Source organism: Nilaparvata lugens, chromosome 7 (assembly GCF_014356525.2).
Source record: "Nilaparvata lugens isolate BPH chromosome 7, ASM1435652v1, whole genome shotgun sequence".
Lineage (NCBI taxonomy): Eukaryota > Metazoa > Arthropoda > Insecta > Hemiptera > Delphacidae > Nilaparvata > Nilaparvata lugens.
The window spans coordinates 33,142,718-33,166,365 of NC_052510.1; the positions used below are offsets into that span (position 1 = coordinate 33,142,718).

Consider the following 23,648-nt stretch of genomic DNA (forward strand, 5'->3'; position numbering starts at 1 on the left):
AGTCGAAAAGTGAAAAATTTATTGTTAAGTGTACAAAAGCCCATATTCCAATACACCAAAAATCGCCAATTTCTATATTCAAAACTGCATGTCTTTTGAAATACTTCTGATGAAATTTCCAAATCTGGTGAGAATGTGAAAATTGTCCCCCTCTACCCACTCCATTAAACAATACCTTCAATTCCAATACCATTCGTAAGTTACAGAAGATTTCAAAAATGGCGATTTCAGTTTTTACATTTTTTCGTGATTTTACTGTTGATCAAGAGTTTCTAAAACGAGTCTGATACATCATAGAAACTCTCGATTGATTCCAAATTGTAGATAAATTCATCCTCTACGAGCTCAGTTGTCTAAAATCCATCATGAATCACTTTTCCCTATCATAGTACTGCCAAAACCGTTAATATGATAAAAATATCCACAATTTCCGGATTTTTTTCAACAATCAAATCTCACTCTACGAAAATATTTTTCCATAAATCGTTTACAACATGTGTTCTAAGTCTTCTAAATTAACTGCATATTCCATTTTTCCGTCAGTTGACCGATTTCTTATAATTAATTATTAGAAAAGTTTTAATATATGTTCATATTGTAATAATATGGAGACGATATAAAGGTACTTCCTTGATAAGTCTGGTGTCTCTGGAAACAGTGTCTCTAGCACTTTCAATGGAGAAAATAATAGATGACATTGCTAAATATTAACAATATACTGTACTTACTGTACTGGCCCTTCTTATTAGTTTGAAAGTTGTATTCATGAGTGAGGTCTACTGTTCGCAGAACTACTCGTAGAGTAAAACAGACTTAGAAGACAATATACAGATCAGAAATGAAGCTAGCTAAACTCGATTACAATAGTAAATGTATTCAAGAGGGTAAAAATAAAAATAAAGCTGCATGGGAAGTAGTTAATGGGCATCTTAGTAGAAATAGTTCTTCAATTAATGATTCCTGTAAGTTGTCGAAGAGGTTCTTCTTCTTATTATTATCATTATTATTATTATTATGTTTGAAGGGACGGATTCAAGGATCCAAAGGTTCAAAGAACCCCACACGTCAACCGAAGCTTATTGTGTTCCCAAGTAGTATGTTAGTTGGGCAAACCAATACCTATGTCCTCTACAAGAAGCAGGAGTTTTTCCCTATACTAACATCCCATTCATGACCTGGTTGCTTGTCGCAATCCAGTGTGATATGCTTGGCAGTCTCTTCAGACTGATTGGTCCTGGTGACCTACGTGAGTTCCACTCCTGGCCTTCTTTGAAGGTCCTTCCGCTGAGAAGGAGTCGTCAAGTTGCCTCTAGAGCGCCTGGCTACCCTTGATTCAGCCTCTTGACGCACATTTGTGCCTGGAGTTTCACCCATCTCGGGTCTCTTGGGTTTTTTCTTTTTGCCCCTCCGAAATTTTGCAGGGTCAAAAGCCTCACCTCTCCCAAGAAGTTTTGCCTGAATGGCCGCCCATCTTTGAGCAGTGGTGAGTTTGGCCTCTCCACCCACAAACTTGTGACCTACGTGAGTTCCACTCCTGGCCTTTTTCTAGGTCCTTACGCTGAAGGAGGGGTCGCCAAATTGCCACTGGGGCACCTGGTCACCCTCGACTCAGCCTCTTGACCTACATTTGTGCCTGGAGCTTATCCCACCTCTGGTCTCTTGGGTTTTTCTTTTCGCCCCTCCGAAACTGCCCTGATGGGGCATATCCCGTGGGTTTGAAGGCAAGGCAACTTCTGGAGTTGCCTTGGGGTTTGGTTTGTTCATGTGGTTCCCACGAACAGCTTGGGAAGTGGAGTCAACCCAGACAGAGCCCTGCATATCAAGGCAAGGCTATATAGCCTACTACAGGAGGGCGCCTGGTATCCTGCAGGCACCATTAGAGATACAATATAAAAGTATCACCCATCAGCACGGTCCTCATAAAACCTTGGGTTCTCCTAAGAAGAAGTAAGAATATGGCCAAGGAAGGCCAACAGATAGAAAACGGAATAAAGACTGGCACAAAGCTAAGTCAATGGAAAAATTGCCATTCTAGAAACGAAAAATTCCAAAGCATATTAAGAAGGAGAAGAAGGGTTTTAGAACAATATTTTTCACTCTTTTTCCGATGACGCTCCAGCCGTAAAATATGGACTTACACTGTGTCAATAATACGAGTGTACGGTATATCTACTGCGAATACATATAAGGTGGAAAGTGAAATATTGTTCCCGAGAAATGCATGTTTCAAGTTTTTGAAGTTGAATTAATCACGAAATGAGACGAATCTATCGAATATCATAGATTGGTTAATTCTTAACTCTTTGCTGCTAAAATCAATTCGATATCTCTCACAGTAGCTGAATAGCAAGCGATATGAAAAATTCTGTCTGTAATGACCGACATCTTGAATTCTATAATGATGTCGAATATTTTTGTTGTTTCCATCATCAATATTCTTATTCGGCTTATTGTAACGAAGAGATTGAGGCCATTTGCAAGTCTCTTCCTTGAAGTACCTAGTCATGAAAAATCGATTTTATAGTTCTACCTTGTCATTACCTCATGCTTATGGAAAAACTCACCAGAAATCAGGCAGGGTTTTCTTTGGAGGGCGCTGGAGAACACATTTGTTGACGTACAGCGCATGAAGATATATTATTTTAAAGCTGAAGAAACGATCTAAATATTATAGATTTAAAATTTCTCTGTATTTCTTGTACAAAAAATGTATAATGAGAAGAAATTTGAAAAAAAAGTTTTTTTTTTTGCTTTGAAGGTTATAACTAATTAAATATAGGAACATTTAAAGGGAAATTTTATAGAACAGAATTTGTAGATGAAGATCATTGAAATATTTTCGTTCAAAAAAAGATTGAATATATTGAACGGTTATTGAAGTACAAGCGATATAGCAAAATCCTAAAACTTTTGGCGGTCATCTTGTTTTTGAGGTGTTTGTCTGTGATTTCGACTTATCATCATCACGATTCTTATTATGCTAGACCTAACGAAGAGATTGAGACATCTTCCACGTCTGTTACTCAAAAATGACCACGGAATGACATTTGCGCCCGGACTATGAATTATGATGGTTGTACTGTTATTATTGCCTATCCTATCATCTCTCCTCATAGTCCCATCCATTCCCATGCAAAGCCGTGTGCTCATCTACGCATGTTCCTCAGAGGAAAAATGTTGTCCTAACTATTAACGCTCACTGAAGAGCGCACTGTATGGTTTGCGCACAGGCATTTGCCCATGCAGACCATTTTCGTTTAAGTTATTAAGCTAAGTTTATTTATAATCTTCATTATACTGTGTTGTTTTCTTGGTTGTTTCTTTAATACTGTGTTTAAGCAAATTTTGTATTTTGAAATTTTCATTTTTCTTAACTTTTTAATTTAAATACGATTAACAGCACTACTACTTTTACTATAACACAGTGAGAAAAAATAGATACAACTCTAAATATTGGTTATAATTGAGTTAATGACTTTGTAGGCTACCGGTAAGTTGATAATCATTAATTGTAGATGATGTGTGTGTTTCAGAGTCAGCTAGCCATGGGCCAAACCCCTGCGAGAAGACAACACGACGTGGCAGTGAGGGTGGCAGTGAGTCACGACTGCACGTGATCCGCGGAGGGCGACGGGTGTCGTTCGACGTGGAGGGGGGCGAGGAGGGGCAGGTGAAGTGTCGCTTCGCCAAGTGCGGCAAGACGGCGTCAGTCGCCGACGCCAAGAACACGTTCAAGACGTGTCACAACTGCGCACACGTCTACTGTTCAAGGGAGTGTCGCCGCGCTCACTGGGAGAAGCACCGCAAGACGTGTCTGCATTCACGGGTCGGCGCCCTCTGTCGCCGGGTGCTGTCTAGCATTAAGGACGACTCGGAAACTCTCCACCATGTCTCAGTTCTGGCTAGAAGAGGCTTTCTGGCTCGCGGACGTGGTGCAGTCAAATGCTTCTTCTCAAGCCCCGAACAAGCGGAGAAATTTGTAACGCACGGCTTAACAGATTTGGGGGAGCCAACGTTTGTGCGATGGGCTGACCTACTGCCAGGCGAGATGGGACCAGAACTGTACTCGGAATTGTTGAAGCTGTGCAAGGCCTACAACCCCGACACGCGGTTCGTGATCTATGTGGCGGTGTGTGTCATCAGCGAGGTGCCCACCACGGGTGCAGTCAAGTGGGAACGACAACTGGTGTCGCGCTGCACCAAATTCAAACTCAGTCGGCCATTGTTGGCACCAGCTAAACAACAATCGGCACAGAATATCAGCAGGGACAGTGACGACCCTGAGACGTTGATCCTGACTTCGTTGCCCGGATGCCAGGAGCAAGCCATCCAACGAGCGAGGCAAGTGAGCTTCACTAACATTCAGCGTCACTTGCGACAGCGAGGCGTCAGCCTGCGCCGTCACTTCCCCGAGGTCTACCAGCGACTGTGTGCCTACGTGGAGGGCTCTTCCGAACGTTTCACCCCCGTCACCATCTACCCACGTGACTCAGCCACCGGCAAAAGCTTCATGTGCATCATCATGCCTGACGCCGAACCCGAAAAACTACAACTGCTACCAACCGATAGCACTCGTGTTCAAACTATCGATATTAGTCTCGAGCCACAACCTCAGGCTAATTGATCTTCATTTGACGAAATTCCTAGAACTAATCCTCTCTAATATGAGCTTGCATCCTTCTACCCAATAGGAAACTTACACGAAAAGTTACTCCTCTGTGCCAATAGAAGTTTTCTAAAAATATTTTATAATACTGGTCGTACTTGTAATTATTATCCTGAAACGAAGAAACGTGGAATTCGTTATTAAGAATCAATTTAAAACTCCAATTCAAATCTATTTATTTATCTATACATTGATACATACAATATCATTCTCAACTATGAATAATAATTGTTATTTCAAACAAGAATTTGTACAATTTTTGATTATTTTTATTGAGTCAATGAATTGTTTTAAAATAAGAAATACAGTCACATAACGTCATGCTAAATTATTTGTAACTAGCGGCTTGTCTAACATAGATTTGGTTAACATCATATTTATTTTTTTTCATTTTTTAGACGTGTGAATTGAACACACATTGAGAAATTCAGTGTGTGTTGAATTGCAATGTTGATGATACATTTCAATCGCAATATTTGAGTTGTAGTTCGAGTATTACGACACGGTAGTCTAATCAATTTACAGCAGAATTGAGTAACAGAAAAATTTGATTGATATGGGATGACAGAAGACATCAAAGTTAGTAAATTTCCAAAATTTCTTTCCAATCAAATCCATGAGTTGCCTTACATTTCAAATTTATTTATGACAAAATGTGAATAAACCAACATAAATTATTGATCTTGATAATTTAATATTTTTGTTGTTTTTTGGATATTGTGAATACATTTGACCTCCTTTTATTCTAACTTGTAAAGAGCATAGCTGTTAACTTGTATTCTGTAAGCCTAATCACTTTAATCGCTTATATGTTTCACCTTAAGATTGATACATTTTAAAAAGCTTACAACTTGATGATCGATAATGAAATTATAACTCTATTTCTAATAAACAAATCATGTAATATAAATTGATACATATTAATAGTAGAAGGGACTTTGAAATAAAACTATTGGTTGATGGACATAATACATTTATTGGAAGCCAGTGATAATGAAAAAATGTCCAATTCCAGTGCTAGTATTTGGATGCAAGTTCATCTTTCTTTCACTTTCTCTGAATAGAGACAATCGATAGATATTTTTGAACTTGAAGGTGCTATTTTGTAATTAGGAAACTATGAACTTGGTTCTTGAACCACTGGCAAATACCGACTTGAATTTACCTTTAACAGAACTCAACATTTAATGCGTTTCAAGTTGACCTCGCACTCTTCAATAAATCATATTGGTATTTCAATACAAATCCAGCAAAAATTTAACTTCCCTCGCATAAGTGGATTTTGTTGTGAATTTTTTGTGGCTAATAATTTTATGAACTGGTCACTGTCATGAAATGGATGCATAATTATACTAATGTGAGTCAACCCCTTAACCATTAGTAAGATTGAATTTGGTGGCAACGAGTAATAATCAGCTTCGAATTTGAAAAATATTAATCTAAGAATAATACTCCCATGTATAGATTAATCTAGTTATTGTAATGGAAAATTAACAATTAATCGAGTGACACCAAATACTTAACATGCTAAGAACTTTCAGGATTCTGCTGATTCTACTGGTTTTTGGATTCTCAATCATTTATTTATTCATTTACATTAACCAATGCACAAATCAAATACATAATTAGGAAAGGACCGACAGGCCTAGCCCAAAACTGTTCCCTTTCCGAATTTTGATAGTAGTAAGCCAATGTGTAAAGGTAGGTTATGTTGCTTCACTTTGAATCAAATTCCGAGTCCAGAAATATACAAAACAAAATTTAGAATTAAATTAGATTGAAACCAGAAAAGAATAAAAATATTGCACCAAACTGTAAACTGTAAAGTTTTCAAAACTTGGAAACATTGAATTATTCAGAAATTTAGAAACCAAAAAACAGAACCAAACTCACTCCAAAAATCATGATTTACCAAAATATTTTATTTTTAATCATAATAAATTCATAAATATTTTCAATATCTTATTTTTATGAAGTTTCAGATGAGAGTTTATAATAATGATTTTACTATGTCACCAATGTTCAAGTAACTTTAAGCTGAACAGTTCATTCTTCCAACAGTTTTTTTTCTTTGATATATTCAGGACTAATTATCTATCAATAAGGAAAGAATAACAGCAACTGATGAAAGTGTTAATTAAGTGTTGCTCTGTCTTCTTCTTCCTCCTCCTCCTCCTCCTCCTCCTCCTCCTCCTCCTCCTCTTCTTCTTCTTCTTCTTCCTTTTCTTCTTTCTCTCTTTCTTACTCACCTTTTCCAACTAACCTCACTCTTTTACATTTGCATTTATCAAGTTTCTTTTATTTTTCATAACTTTTCATTTCAAACAGGCCACAATTGAGTACTATCATATTAAAAAGTGAAGTGAAGTTCAATAAGATTGAAATAATTTGCTAAGAAAATCAACAATATTTGCTGAGTAAGTCATGTATTCTTATGATACACCCACCATACCAAACTGCTGCTTGATTCATGTGGGATCTCTTGGTTTTAGTATTCAGAAATTATAAAGAAATAAAAAGTAAATTCGTATGGCTCTTCTTGGTGGGGAGTCCCTTGCGGGGAGGTGCCACTTCGCCTGATTTAAGCCGTCATTGGCCTTACCACTTAAACAAAGAAAATTCTTAGTCTATTTCGAATTATATAATAAATTGCTCTCATTCCCTATTCTTTATTCGATGAAATCTTTTTCTGATGACTGATCTTGAATATCAAGTACTACCGTACTAAACAAACTAGAATATTGTGGCTTCTTTCCATGCATAAGCTTTCCATGTAAAGAAAAAAAATGCATAACTCTAAAGATAATTCATATTTCTAGATCAAAGTAAATGTATACATAATTATAAATTTATGTTCGTTGAGAAAATACTAAAGATGAGTGAACATAGTCCAGGCAATGAATGCTCAAAAAAGGGTAAAGTGGGAAATGTTTAGAAGACAATTTTCGACCCCACAGTTCTGTTAAGGGTAGTATGGAGGTAAACATATCAAAAGTCACCACTCCTACTCAAGAAATATCGATGTAGGGGGAGAAATTTTCATTACTGCAACAAGTGTCAATTCTGCGGTTCCACACCTTCAACAGAGGAGATAAAGATGCGCACTTTTGCTATGTTCACCTACTAACTAGTCCAAATGAAGCTGCAAAGTCAAAAATGGTGTCACAGACACCCTCTTCAAATGTCATTGTCAAACGATCAATTTTTACAGCAATGAAAATTTTACCTCTACATTGAAGCTGCTATAACATGAAAAGAAAACTTGGAATAGTGAATTAATAAATGATTTCAAAGAGAATTCAATGCTCTACAAACCTACGATAAGCATAAGTTTTTATGATGCATTGTTGGAGAGTTATAAGCCCTGAAAGAGCAAAACATTGGATAAAAACCTGTTATTTTAACAATTATACACCTTCAAGAGCGAATATCTCGGGAAATTTTGGGAATATCACAAAATTCCACTGAACAAAAAGTGTAGAGAATTTATCAAGCTTCATTTATTAATAGTTATGTCGGTTGAACGCATAGTTCTCAAGATATGAGCGTGGAAGCAAAACGCTGAAAATTGCAACTTTTAAACCACCCTCTTCCCCTAAGCACATGAGTTAGGAATGGGGAATTTTGATATGTTCTCCTCCTAACTAGTCCCAACAAAGCTGCAAGGTCAAAAAATTTGTTTAAAACATTCCCTCCAAATTCCTTTGTCAATTGGTCTATTGTTGCAAAAATGGAGATTTCACACTCAACACTAAAGCTGTTGCAAAAGGTGTAGGGAAATTTGTAAAAGCGTGAAATTAAAGTAGTAGTAGTAGTAGTAAAATTATAATTCTTATTTAATATATTAAATCATTGCTTAGTTTTAGAGCTGTTTCCAAAAATGCCGTCATTTTTCTCCAGTCTTTCCCATTCAGCCATTCAATCACTTCTAGTTCGGTAAGTTTAAATTTCCCTAACCATTTTTTACGAGCACCCCCCAATATCGGACACCCACCCATAAAGTGAAACATATTTTCTACGTCGCCCGTGTTACATAGTGAGCATCGCCACTATATTTCGTCTCTGTCGTGAGAAAAATTGAGGCGGAAAAAAGGGATCCCCTTGCTTTAATTATTAAGCTTATCTTCCTCCTATCGGAAAGACACTCAAGATAAGATCTGTTATCGTTTTGCCGCTCTAACTGTCTATACAACCCATGAAACTGTGCTTCGTTCGCGTTTTGTATCCACTCATCTCTCATCTTCTGTTTCATTCTTTCGCACAAGCAGCTCAACTCCACCTTCCAATCACTCTTTTCATATAAACATTTTATCAAATTGCACCCGAATTCCTCGTCCCAGCTCCTCCATTCTTTGTACCATGAAATCTTACTTCTTAATATGTTCTCTGCTAATTCTCTATTTATCACCAGCCCCCATTTTTCACAATAACACTGAATATCATCAATCATTTTCTGCAAAGCTTTTGGTGTTGAGGCCAATAAAACTAGATCATCCGCATACAGCAGAACCTTGACGTTTAATTCATCCAACCAGATTCCCTCTCTTAAACTATCACTCAAATCATTTATAAACAAGGAGAAGAGCAACGGGGATAGCAAACAGCCTTGCTTTAATCCACATGTGGTCTCGAAAAAATTGGACATCTTATTTCCACACCAGATACTAGCTTTTGTGTCTACATACATACTAGAAATAATCCTAACAAATTGGTCTGACAAACCCATCATATATAATTTTTGAATGAGTGCTATTCTATCAATTTTATCATACGCGGCTTTCAAGTCGACGAAAAAACAATAAATTTTTCCCTCTACCTTGAAGTTTCAAGTTAATTATACTGATTAGGTTGAAGATATTGTCAGAAGTGGAATACCCTTTCCTAAAGCCCGCCTGGTACTCACATAACACCTTATTCACGTTAACCCACCTTTCCAGCCTTCCAAGCAACACCCCTGCAAACAATTTCGCAATAGAGTTCCCAAAAGATATCCCTCTATAGTTCTCTACATCCGATAAATCACCTTTTTTGAATATAGGGAAAATTACTGATTCACTAAAACAACTAGGTATGTCTGCGCTCTTAATTATGTGATTAAATAGCGACAGAACATTATTCAATAATTTATCGGGGGCTTTCTTAAAAAATTCTTTCGGTATTCCATCTGTGCCCGGTGCTTTCCCATCCTTACATCTGCGGAGCGCTTCTTTTAACTCATCCTTTCCTATAGTCGCATCCAGAATTTTACTCCTATTGACAGGGCCCACCAGTACATCAATACTTCCCAGAGCCTCTGCTGTAAACTGTCGCTCAAAAAATCTATTCCACTGTTCCGATTTTATAGCATTACTTGTTAATCTTCTTGATGATTTAAAAAACCTCACCGTCTCCCAAAAGTTTTTAGAATCTCTTACGTTAGCCAATTTTACTGCCGCATGGTGATAATATTTTTTTCTTTTTATTCTTGCACAATATTTTATAGATATATTTCAAATCTGTATAAGTACGCCTAGTGACTTCAGAATTGCTTCTCCTGAATAAATTCAACATTTTGAGGCACCTCACCTCAGTCTCTCTCTCTTCCACTCCCAGTCAAACCACACCTGTTTAAATTTTCCATTTGCCGGTACTCTATTATTCTCTCGCTGTCTATTCATACTCTCCTTGATTATTGCAAGAATGCTATTCGTGGCGCGTTCAACATCAGTAACATCATCCAAATCTGATTCGTTTAATTGATTTCTTACACGCTCCTGATACTGTCGCTCTACATTTCCTTTCCAACCATACCTCGGTAGCGGCAACAGATAATCTTCATTTACTCGCAATTCACTTATTTTTACTGCTACTTCTACGGGCAAATGATCAGAAAATATTTCTTGCTTCACCTTAAAATCATTTATATCCTTGAGCAAACCTCTAGACACACAACACAAATCTATCACTGAAGCACCTGAACCTCTAGTGAACGTAAATTCTCCCAATTCATCACTCGTTGTTCTCCCATTTAATATTACTAGATCATATCTTTCACGGAGGTCCAAAATTATTTTACCTCTACGATTCAATACCATGTCTTTCGATCTTCGATCCCATTTAACTCCAAATTCTGGATCTAATAATAAAAGCAAAACGCTGAAAAATGAAACTTTTAAACCACCCTCATCCCCTTAGCACATGAGTTAGGAATGGGACTTTTGATATATATTTTCTCCTCCTAACTAGTCTAAACAAAGCTGCAAAGCCAAAAAAAAATTGTTTAAAACATTTCCTCTAAATTCATTTGTCAATTGGTTTATTGTTACAAAAATGGACATTTCATACTCAACACTAAAGCTGCTGCAAAAGGTGTAGGGAAATGTGTAAAAATGTGAAATTATACATCAAATTGAAGAAAATTCAATGCGTTATAAGATCATAATCAGCATGGATTTTTTAAAAGTTATAAGAGCAAAAATAGAAAAAAATTGGTGGCAAAGGGGTTTTTTCAAAAATGTGTTTATTATTATGACAGTCAAGTCCTTAAGATACATAGTTTTTGAGTTTTATGCGAGAAACCAAAAAATGGTTTCTTCATTCATATAGGTACTGAATTAATTAATTGAATGAAAAATACTAAGAAATTGTCAAAAACCACAGATTTATTGATACTTAGAAAGACCGGTTTCGGTTATTACACCATTGTCAATCTCTGATGAACTAAAACTAAATACAAGAGCAGCAGAATTTATGCTAGTAGGCGAGTACTGCTATTGGTCAATGGCTGAACGCCTGCCATTGGCCCAGCTAGACAGTCTCCTCCCACTCAACGGTGTCACAAAATGGCAACTTAAGCAACAGAATCGCCATGATAACAAAATTTACTCCAGTACAAAATAAGAACAAAGAAAACAAGTGTGAAAGATAAAAAAACAAATATGTAAATGGAAAAATTATTGACTAAATTAGTCAATAGTTAAATGTATGCTTAAAATTTTATAATAAAACTAGATTCTTTCTAAGTATCATCAATAAATCTGTGGTTTTTGACAATTTCTTAGTCTTTTTCATTCTATATGAATAATAACCACAATATCAACTTCTCAACTACACAAAAAGTAAAAAAAAATTAATTAATGCGCATAAATTTAATCTCATCACGTTGTTGAGAAGTAGAAGTTGGCGCTCATAAAATGTGTACGCGTAGCCCAAGGTTTTAAACTCCTGTAAGCTCTTTTGTTTTTTAATTGAATTCTATGTTTCCATTAAGAGTTTCATCAGAATCTTCTGGAACTTGGTTCATAAATGCGAGTGACATCTACCTTTTTCTTCTTCGTAACGTACCATAAAACTCTGTTTTCCTGTACACACCATGGCTTTAACTTATCAAATTTGAAGGTATCATCAATAGGAAACATAAGATAGCTGGTCAAATACGGTGATGGATTCACTGATACTGATACCCTTCAAAACTTCTGTATTTCCTCCCTACTGATTATAGAGAAAGTATTAACTTGTTTTAAAAATGTCAAGGGGCTCATAGGGTAATGTATTTTGGAAAGCGTTTATTGGATTGGTCGACAATAATTTCTTGGGGGAAGTCAATCATCAATAATAATTATTGTAGTATTCGATAAAATTCATTCATGTGTTCATACATTTAAATGTATAATATTGACTTAGATTTGTTACCTACATTTAGTAACCTATATCCTTATATGAGTGAGCATATTATTAATTTTGATGTTTGTCCTATTTTGAAATGTACAAAAATAGGCTAGATAACTGAATCAGATATATTTTAGGGCTGTGTTTAGTGTATGGTGAAATGTTTTGAAAATAAACAAAACACATCCAAATAAGTTGTATAGTTTAAAAAAACGCAAAACGAATATAAAATGCTTCGTATTGCTTTGATAGGTTTCACGGTCTGAAGATGAAATTATATTGTAGCCTAGAGTAATACAGTAAATAGACCGCTTTTAGCCTCAATTAATTTAGGAATTATAAAGAAGAATGATACATTATTCTGTATTTCTATTGTTCGATTAATCAAATAGATATTTCAATTAGATGCATATAAAAAACGTTATTATTTCAATGATGCTACAGTACCTATTGATTTTTATTATATGCAATGGATCCTTTATTATAGACCATAAGCTTCATGAGTATTGAATTTAGTGGGATGCGCAGAAATCAACAATGAGCTGGAACGGCAGCTCAGCTATCCAAAAACTACCACAATTATTGCAAAATAATATCATACTTCTTAAATAATAACAAACATGAATGCGATTACACGTACACAGTAGGTAGGATTTACTGCTGATATCTCTTTACCCTACAAAAATAATTATTATACATTACAGTAGGCCTACACTTTAAAAGTGTACATTTACAGTGGATTTTAAAAGTCTCAAATATGAATTTAATTTTAAATATTTTCAAACTGATTGGAGCTGAAATTATTATTGTTTATAAAAATTTCTTATTTAAGACAGGTGGACTAAGCTAAGATGAAGAAAAAATAGGCCTACAGCAGCTCAAGCAGTTTCCCAAAAGAAAAATTCTTGCATAAAATATTGATAATTATTCTTTGTGTGTCAGTGCCATTGCTTTGTTCGCCATACAGATTTTTTTCAATTTGTATCTGCAATGTTGTTGGACTATTGAATTCATTATTATTATTTTATTGAACTGTTACATTGCAAGAATAAAATGAGGGAATATATAAATATCATTTAACAGTGTTGATTATCTACAATTTAGTCTACTACCTTTTTATATTTCAGTGGAATGCAAAATTATTGTGAACATGAAAAATTGACGTTGTATAGTACCTACTCAAAATGGCATAGAAAATGGTATCGATCAACAGTTAGATGGATATTTTTGACCTTTATATAATATTGTTATTGAATTGAATATTAAATATATTTTCAAAAGTTCATATATTTGTTATTATTGGAAGTATACAGCTAATAAATTATCGAAATTTTGTTAGGTACTTTTTATTCTCAATAACTTCTTGTATATCTGTGTGAATGCATGTGATAGACGAGTAGGTTATCATGCGAGTAGTTTTTGACAATATTCTATTAAACAAGCATAGCAAAGCAAGATCCTATTTTTTGAGACTTGAGTTGACCGTTTGTTCTTAAGAGATTGAAATTGAAACTTTGTAATTGAAATTTATTCATAAACTTGCAACACACAAACTAAAATGAATGAACTATTCTAAATATAAATCAGTACAATAATCTAGAACATTAGATTAAACCAATTTACATGATAGTATTACTTTCTAATATTTAAGCTGAATAAATAAAAATAATTAAAGTTACCTACTCTGAAAATTTAAATATAATTTGCCGTGCTACCATTTTCTCCTAAATCGGTTGGATAGCATTTTCCATCTATTAACCTAAGGAAAGTTATCGGCTCCAACGTAATAGATTCTTGATAAACTATGAATGGATCTATTGCCTATGAATGAGAAATCCAGTTTTCGGAGCAAACCAACTTATAATCTTCAGAAGAATTTTGGCAATATATAACACAAATCCACAAAGAACAATACCTTACACACTTAAGCATCTAAAATCATTACAAGCTAAATACTTATCCACTTATGTAGTTGAAAAAACAATGGCTATAAGCTTGTAAACACAAGAAATAATTATAGACAAAAATTAGAACACTATAAACTGTTCAAAACTCAATTTAAAACATTAAAATTTCAATTAAATAGAAAAATATTCAGAGAGCACAAAACACCTTCAATAGCCAGCCACCATTTTTTTAGAGAAGAAGGAAGCCTACCAGTAAAGAGCAAAGACAATTCAAACCAGTGACGACTTCACGGACACGTCACCAAAAAATTATAAATTACAAGTTTAGAATTCACATTTTACAATTGTTCTCAATAAAACTTTATTTTGAAACTGTTATTTTAAATTTATATATCCTCTATATGATCTGTTAATTCTATTAACTCTGTTTAAAGAGTTTGTTTTTTCGGTGATACCATGGAACAAGCAACACAATTATATATGATAAATTCTCAGTCAAAAAGTTGTCCGTATATCGATTACTCTGATATTTAATATAAAGTTTTATAGATCTTAGTTTATATAGATAAAGTTTTGAAGATTCGATTCCAATCGAGAAAAAATGTAATATTACAAATACCCCCCTCTTGACATAAAAAATTTTACTGTTTGAAAATTTAAAGAAAAAATTACATTGACACAAATGGAAATTGTTGAAATTTAAATTCGAGAACAGTAACAATTTTTTCTAGAAAAACATTACATGTCATCCTATAATATTGGAAATTATTATAAAAATTCATCAATAGCATTTGTTATATGTTTCCAAACAATATTTCAAAGTATAGAATATCAAAATTACTTTTGATTTAGCTTTATAATTTAAAGGAAAATATCTCAACAGAAAGTTTAATATATATAAAGAATAGTTTTTGAAATTGCACATAAATTTAATACATAGAAAAATTGAATTTTATTGCATAAAAAAAAAATTTAGTATGTTGAATAAAAAAATTTATTATTATTATTTTTTTTTAATGAATTGATGAATTGTTACATTTAATTTTCACATAAAATTTCAATAAATCAAAAAATGTTCATTTCTTTCACTATTGACGCGGTTGATTTTATCAATGCAAATTTTGGAAAACAGTCTGTTAAGGCACTCAGTATGATTTTCAGTTAAGTGTGACTCCAGTGTGATGACATCAGTGTTGGGCTGATCCGAATACTCGTAGTGTTGGGCTGATCTGGATGCACGTAGTGTTGGGCTGATACTTGTAGTCGACTGATGCATATCAAACTCGATACAGGTGACATCTCAGTTAGCATTGCCTCATGCTTGTAGTAGACGGCTGCATACCAAACTCGATACAGGTGACATCTCAGTTAGCATTGCCTCATGCTTGTAGTAGACGGCTGCATACCAAACTCGATACAGGTGACATCTCAGTTAGCATTGCCTCATGCTTGTAGTAGACGGCTGCATACCAAACTCGATACAGAGTCACATAAATTTTGTATCATATTTGTAATTATACAATGTACATTTCAGGCTTGAAATGACAATGTAATTTGTTTTTCGGAAAAGAGATAGATGCTGCATGCAGGATTAATTTAGGTGAGGATTAATTTAGGTAAGGTTTGGTTTTTTGATATTTTCAGCTTTCAAGGTTTAGAGTTCTGCATACAGGAATAATTTAGGAGAGGATTTTTTTTTGAATCAATTCTTTCATGATACTGTGACTGTTATTCTGAATTCAAAGTTGCAAACGTGAACATGGATGGCAATTACCTCCAGGTGATGTGGTAGTGTTGAAGTTTGAGTTACATGGTCAGCAATAAGCATTGGCATTGTCATTGGCGTATGCATTTGTGTCAGCATTGGCGTTGGCATTGTCATAGGCATTGGCATCAACATTGGCGCAGGCATCGGCGTAGACATCAGCGTAGATATTGGTGTTGGCATTGGTGTAGACATCAGTGTAGATATCGGCATAGTTATTGGCGTTGGCATTGGTGTGGGCATCAGCGTAGATATTGGCGTTGGCATTGGTGTAGGCATCAGTGTAGATATTGGCATTGATATTGGTGTAGATATCAGCATAGATATTGGCGTTGATATTCAATTAATGAGTCACACTAGTTCGAAATTCACCCAAATGTTCTTAACACTCTTCATGGCATTTACTTGTTGTCGATTTTGAGATTCACGTGATAATTATTTCGATGTTAATGTCAATGCTGTACCTGTTATTCTAAAATGCTTATAAACTAAAAAGAAAATTTTGATTAGGCTACCAATACAATCTAATACACATGAAAATTACTTACAAGTATATAGTCAATACAAAAAATGAAATTCATTGTTAACATCTTATTATACAGTCAGCAATACATAAATTGTGAAATTTCCTCAAACTCATTAGAGACATCAATTACAAAATTTTAATAAAATGATAATTTCATTTCCATTTATTCACTGTTCAAATAACAAAATTTAATCCATTCTTCAAAATTTAGAACATAAACAAATACATGTTACATAAATTTCATAACACTCTGTATCATTATCAAAATAATTGTAAAAAAACATCAGATCATCACAACAAAAATAATTTCAATACATATTTCAATAAATTCAGACAATTGGTCTTCTATTCACAATCATTTCATAATATATCTGCATTTCATTATCACTTAGTATAACATTTCATTTATAGCATTTCACATTTATGATTTATCATTCAGGGTTTCAAAATTATTTATGTGGACAAATTTATAAATTTTCATTTTAATTTTGTTCAAATATTGTATAAAAAGCAAAATATTTGATATTATTGATCATCGTTTGTTGGATACTATAGTTTATTTTGACTTTTCAATGTTCTAAACACAAACTACATTTCATGACAAAACTTTACTATCAATCATTACACAAGAAGTCATTCAAAACATCAATAATATTTTGCTTCAAAGGCAATCAATATTCATAAGTAATCATCTGCATCCATGGCAATTAACATAAGTAATCAACACAAAAAATATTATTTCATTACTGCCTCTCTAAGTCATAACCTCTGTTATTCCTTCTTTAGGCAATAATGGGTTTCCATCTCGAAAAACAATCACATACCAGCAAAATTCTAATCAACAAACCCCACAAAAAATTCTACATACACTCCAGCATCCATTTCAAACGATAATCAATCATATTAAAATTTATAGAACAAACAGTTTTTTAAATTTAAAAAAAGACATCAATTACAAAAAACTTTAGAGAAATTTTAACCTTTAACTCATTTCAATTAATAATATGACAAGACGTTTTTATTTAATGAAATCATTATTATTCAAGTTAACTTTCATTTATATTGAACATCTCATATTTATGGCAACACAATTCATTAATACTTTCAAATTTTGAAGTTTTATTATTATAACAAAAGAATTTATACATGAGATTAAATTTCAGCATGTTCTAAATTGAACCATTTATTTTTTAAATAATTTCAGAATTTGAAGACTGTATAATAAGTACAAACCATTTCAAGATTACAATACAAAGATGATCAAGATGGATAATGGGTAAATAAGTTCCCTAAAAAATACAAATAAGAGAAAAAGAAAATTGGGTACATAAATTTCCTTAATAATACAAGGAAGAGAAAGATTAATTAGAGCCTATCCTACATGTCAGTTCTAAACTATGTGTTTCATAAGGAAGTATATTCAATAAAAATATACTACAAATAAAAAAAATTGCAAAATGGGTTAAAAGCCCAGAAGAAAACTATAGCCCAATTACATATGGCTTATGGCATGATATGCAATGAAAGATGAGAAAATGGGACATAATTTGCTCTGAAAAACCTAGTTACCTAATATGATACCTGACAAAAATAGACATAATTAAAATATGTAATACATGATGAAAAAATATACCGCAAGCAAACAATTATTTACACTACAATAGATAGATAGATTTTAGAAAAGTTAAGTTTTATCAACAATTTAAAGATTAGGAAAATAAGCTACTATTTTAACTTCCAAAATTATTTCAGAAAAAAATACAAATTTAAATGATTATGGACAAGATTGGTTAAGATATGCATCATAGAAGAAATTTACTGAACATTACACAAAGACAGGAAAGAATCGAAATTTGAAAAGATTAAGGGCCAAGAAAAATAGGCTATAGGAAAGAAAAAAGACACAATTATGGACTCTTACCACACACACTGCGTAGCAATTATGCTATTCTGAATCCCGGCATAACACAGGATTCCTAATCATTATGTGCTTTCTGATGGTATTTCTTCATCATATATTGATTGACTCTCATAATTCTACCTGTACTCATCTCTTCAAGTTTGAAACACCCTTTATTGAGATCATCTCTATGTTCACTCTGATGGAAACTTATTGTTTTATTTTCACCTCCAGCTTGAGCATTGTTATGATCACGGGGCGTTTGTCTGTTTACTTTGTAAGTGTCAGTATTGTCAAACTCATTCCAAAAACAAATGAACTCATCATTTAGTCTTAATGTTACGAATAATAGCAGTTGTAGATATGTTTTCATCAAAATGACCTTCCAAAAACTTAAAAATAGTATCTTTATCTAAGACTGGAATTAGATTCTTAGCAATGTTGAAACGAGAAATTTAATACTCAGTAAGATTCTTAGATAAGTTTGGCTTATATTTTCCAAATCTCAAATAATTTCTAGCAGATGACTGAATGTCGTCTTACCACATTCTAGCAATGAATTTCTCTTTAAATTCTTCAAAGTTATTTACATCAAAACGGATGAAAATCCATCAATCACGATAAGCAAAATTTGAATTAATATTGTTTTCCAAAATACCTTGAATTTTGATCCAGTTTGTGATTTCATTTCTCTCAAGATACTCGGTCAAGTTTACTAAGAAATGCATTGGATTATTTTTGTCAATTTGCATTTGGAATTCAAACCTATCGAAATTACTATTGTTACCAGTATGATTACACGTCGGTTATAGCAGCTGTATTTTCTTGACAATCTATTTTCAAAGAGGATAATACCTTGATTTCCCTGTCTACTTTTTCGTTTAATTCTACAACCTCTTTTTCAACATGCTTAATACTTTCATTATTTTCTACATTGATAGCATCTTGTGTCATATTTTGTTGCTCAACTATGATCTTATTTTTATTTACTCTTTCATTAACCTCATCGACCCTATCAGAAACTTGAATGATTTTGTTCTGCATTGATTTTTATACTTCTAACATTGATATTTCAAGATCATTAGTTTTCTGCTGTAGATGACCTATTTCTTTGTGATTTTTATTTAATGTAACATTTATCTCTTTTATTTTCTGCTTCGTATTAACCTGCTCTAGTCTTATGCTAGCAAATTCTTGCTTCATATCATCAAACCTAGCACTTTGATCTTGTTTCAAATTAGCAATCTTAGCATTTTGCTCATCAATCTTAGCATTTTGCTCATCAAACCTAGCATTTTGCTCATCAAACCTTTATGTTAGGAACGCTATAAGATTTAGATCATTTTTAGCTCCTACCATACTTGTTTAATTTGATATTTCTACTACTTCCTCATGAATTGTTACATTTGAAACGTTTTCACTTACAGCTACACTATCGTTTGAGTCATTGTTTAAGGTTAGGTTCAAATTTTGAGATTCTTCATCTAAGTTTTGAATGTTTTCACTGGATAAAACTTCATTATTTTTATTGTTCTCCATCATGCTACTGCGTAAAAGATATTTACTCATTAGAACCTGAACTTTTTCAAACCGATTTCCCATTCAGCAGCATCTCCCATTCATAATTCATCAAGATATCTATCCTACCAATAATTTTTTATAACCAGGGATATATTTTGTAGTTTGAGTCCCACACCAGGGCGTACAATTTGCCGTGCTACCAATTTCTCCTAAATCGGTTGGATAGCATTTTTTACCTATTAACCTAAAGAAAGTTATCGGCTCCAAAATGGTAAATTCTTGATAAATTATGAATGGATCTATTGCTTATGAATAAGAAATCCAGTTATCAGAGCAAACCAACTTATAATTTGCATAAGAATTTTGGCAATACACAACACAAATTGTAGGTAGCCCTGCTGATGCTGCTAGATCCACTGCTTCTTTCCGGTGGAGTTTGTGAATCCAGGACACTCCTGGATCGCTGCTATCCTCTCGCGCCTCCTGGTCTTCTCCGGCGCGATTACATTCCTCCTCTGCACTCATTGCTGCTTTTCTCCTCCTGCCTTGGGCCCCACGTTCGTGTGCCAATCTTCTGAGTAGATTTTTGCCCACACCTGTCTCTATCAGAGTTCCCAGTGTCGCTCTGGGCCGGCTAAACTCAGTCGGCGACTGGGGAGGGCCGTGGCAGGGGACGGGAGTCTTGGTGGGGCGTCCGTCAACCACCCTCGTTCGAGATGGGGGTTGAAACAGGGTTTTGAGTGTTTTGGAGAAATGTTTCCCTCTTTTAGGAAAGAGGGGCTGTGCTTTCGCACTGCCAAACAGGGTTGGTCGCGGAATGAAGGGAATAGGAACCTTGTGGTGCCAGTCGCGAGAAAAAGCTTCGTGTCGGGACTAAGTCTTAGTCCTTGGGCACCGGGTGTCTTCCCGGGGTCCGGGTTGGTCGCGGAGCTCTGGTAAAGGCCTTCCCTGGCCTTCCCAGAGGTCCTCTTTCGGTTCCGCACTGGATTAGTGCGCTGCGGCGGCTCGCGCTCTGGACTTTCCTAAGTCCTACTGGACGGACACCAGCTGTCCTCCTGGGGTCCGCCTCGGTCGCGGAGTCGCGGGAAAGGTTTTTCCAGACCTTCCTTGAGGTCCTTTCTCGATTCCGCACTGGATTGGTATGCTGCGGCGGCTCGCGCTCTGGACTTTCCTAAGTCCTACTTGCCGGGCACCAGCTGTCGTCCTGGGGTCCGGATTGGTCGCGGAGTCGCAGGAAAGGTTTTTCCACACCTTCCCTGAGGTCCTTTCTCGATTCCGCACTGGATTAGTGCGCTGCGGCGGCTCGCGCTCTGGACTTTCCTAAGTCCTACTTACCGGGCACCAGCTGTCCTCCTGGGGTCCGGATCGGTCGCGGAGTTGCGGGAAAGGTTTTTCCACACCTTCCTTGAGGTCCTTTCTTGATTCCGCACTGGATAAGTGCGCTGCGGCGGCTCGCGCTCTGGACTTTCCTAAGTCCTACTTGCCGGGCACCAGCTGTCCTCCTGGGGTCCGGATCGGTCGCGGAGTTGCGGGAAAGGTTTTTCCACACCTTCCCAGAGGTCCTCTCTCGATTCCGCACTGGATTAGTGCGCTGCGGTGGCCCACACTCTGGACTTTCCTAAGTCCTACTTGCCGGGCACCAGCTGTCCTCCTGGGGTCCGGATCGGTCGCGGAGTTGCGGGAAAGGTTTTTCCACACCTTCCCAGAGCTCCTCTCTCGATTCCGCACTGGACTAGTGCGCTGCGGTGGCCCGCACTCTGGACTTTCCTAAGTCCTACTTGCCAGGCACCAGCTGTCCTCCTGGGGTCCGGATCGGTCGCGGAGTCGCGGGAAAGGTTTTTCCAGACCTTCCTTGAGGTCCTTTCTCGATTCTGCACTGGATTAGTACGCTGCGGCGGCTTGCGCTCTGGACTTTCCTAAGTCCTACTTGCCGGACACCAGCTGTCCTCCTGGGGTCCGGATCGGTCGCGGAGTTGCGGGAAAGGTTTTTCCACACCTTCCTTGAGGTCCTCTCTTGATTCCGCACTGGATTAGTGCGCTGCGGCGGCTCGCGCTCTGGACTTTCCTAAGTCCTACTTGCCGGGCACCAGCTGTCCTCCTGGGGTCCGGATCGGTCGCGGAGTTGCGGGAAAGGTTTTTCCACACCTTCCCAGATGTCCTTTCTCGATTCCGCACTGGACTAGTGCGCTGCGGTGGCCCGCACCCTGGACTTTCCTAAGTCCTACTTTCCGGGCACCAGCTGTCCTCCTGGGGTCCGGATCGGTCGCGGAGTCGCGGGAAAGGTTTTTCCACACCTTCCCAGAGGTCCTCTCTCGATTCCGCACTGGACTAGTGCGCTGCGGTGGCCCGCACTCTGGACTTTCCTAAGTCCTACTTGCCGGGCACCAGCTGTCCTCCTGGGGTCCGGATCGGTCGCGGAGTCGCGGGAAAGGTTTTTCCACACCTTCCTTGAGGTCCTTTCTCGATCCCGCACTGGATTAGATGTTTCACTGGTGGTCTACCAATGGGGAGTCAGGTTTCAACCAAACCTGACGTGTCGCTGTTGGTCGAAACTGGTAGCCCGTCGTCTAAATGGGTTAAATGTCATTCAGCACTCGCCCAAACGGGTGTTGAACAATGGAGTTCGCCGTGTTTGAGACTAATCGTCTTTAGCCTCAACACAACTCTCGGTCGCTGAAGAAATTGGAGTTCACTTCAGTACAAGACATACTGTGACGTTGCTAGCTGCTCGCTGCTTCCTTCTCATGTCACTCGACCGCTCACCCTGGCTCTCCGAACTCGACTGCCTCCTGCTAGCCTTTCTCGAGCCTCCCTCAGTGACCGAGAGGGAGGGGAGAGAGGATGCGCAGCACCGCTGAGCGGTAGGCCAGTGGCTGGCTTGAACGTTGACCCCTTAGATTCTATCAAAGATAGCCGAGCATCAAATAAATGAGCCCTAAACTCAATTCCTTTCTCTAGTTACGATATACATCGTGACAACACACACCATAACACCATAAACTAGTTAAAAAGCTGAAATCGGGTTTTGCAAATTCCTCTGGTATACATTGAACGTTAGTATGCAATCTTCTTAAAAACTTTGCTTTCTCAGTTCCTTTTGTGAAAATTTTTTCATAACCTACAAGGTAATCACGTATTAATGAGTCAGTGTATTCTAAATCTCCATCTACCCATTTTATTTTATGATAGTGACGTTCTAACCATGCTACATCATTATACAATTTTGCACTCAATTCCGTCTTTGCAAATGGCGATTTGAAATGGAATACAATATAATTATTAAACTGATCAATTATGGCAAGTTTCACAATAATTTGATTACAATCTTGTTTAAACCAGTGAAGATCAACTGTAGCAATTTTCGTACTCGCTTGCTTGTCCACTTCTTCCTGTTCGGCAGGCTCATCGAATCCTCCATCTTTCTCCTCCTCCTCCTCCCGTTTCTGCTCCTCCACCTCCTGTGGCTTCTGGATCGGTGTACTGCACCTTGGTTCATAATAGAAACTATCAGAATCAAGATCACACTGGATACCAATAGACTGAGTTTGCACTTTGTTCTTACTCTCCAAAATATCAGAACACAAAGAATAGGATATTTTAGATGTTACCTGTTCAAAGGTGAAACTGATAATGAACCAAATTTGTCAGGGTGCACACCTTATATAATATTGCACGCAGTGCACTCTATCAATAAAATTACTGAATTTCTTTCACCA

General features: G+C 36.3%; 1 protein-coding gene across 1 annotated transcript in view; it reads left to right on the plus strand.

Moving 5' to 3' along the window:
• The window catches only part of LOC111043315, a 299,604-nt gene extending 294,980 nt beyond the window's left edge, over positions 1-4,624 (plus strand). Inside the window, exon 11 of the mRNA XM_039431910.1 lies at positions 3,534-4,624. Coding sequence (XP_039287844.1) covers positions 3,534-4,624 — 1,091 coding nt within the window. The remainder of the gene's footprint in view (positions 1-3,533) is intronic.
• The last annotated feature ends 19,024 nt before the right edge of the window (positions 4,625-23,648 follow it).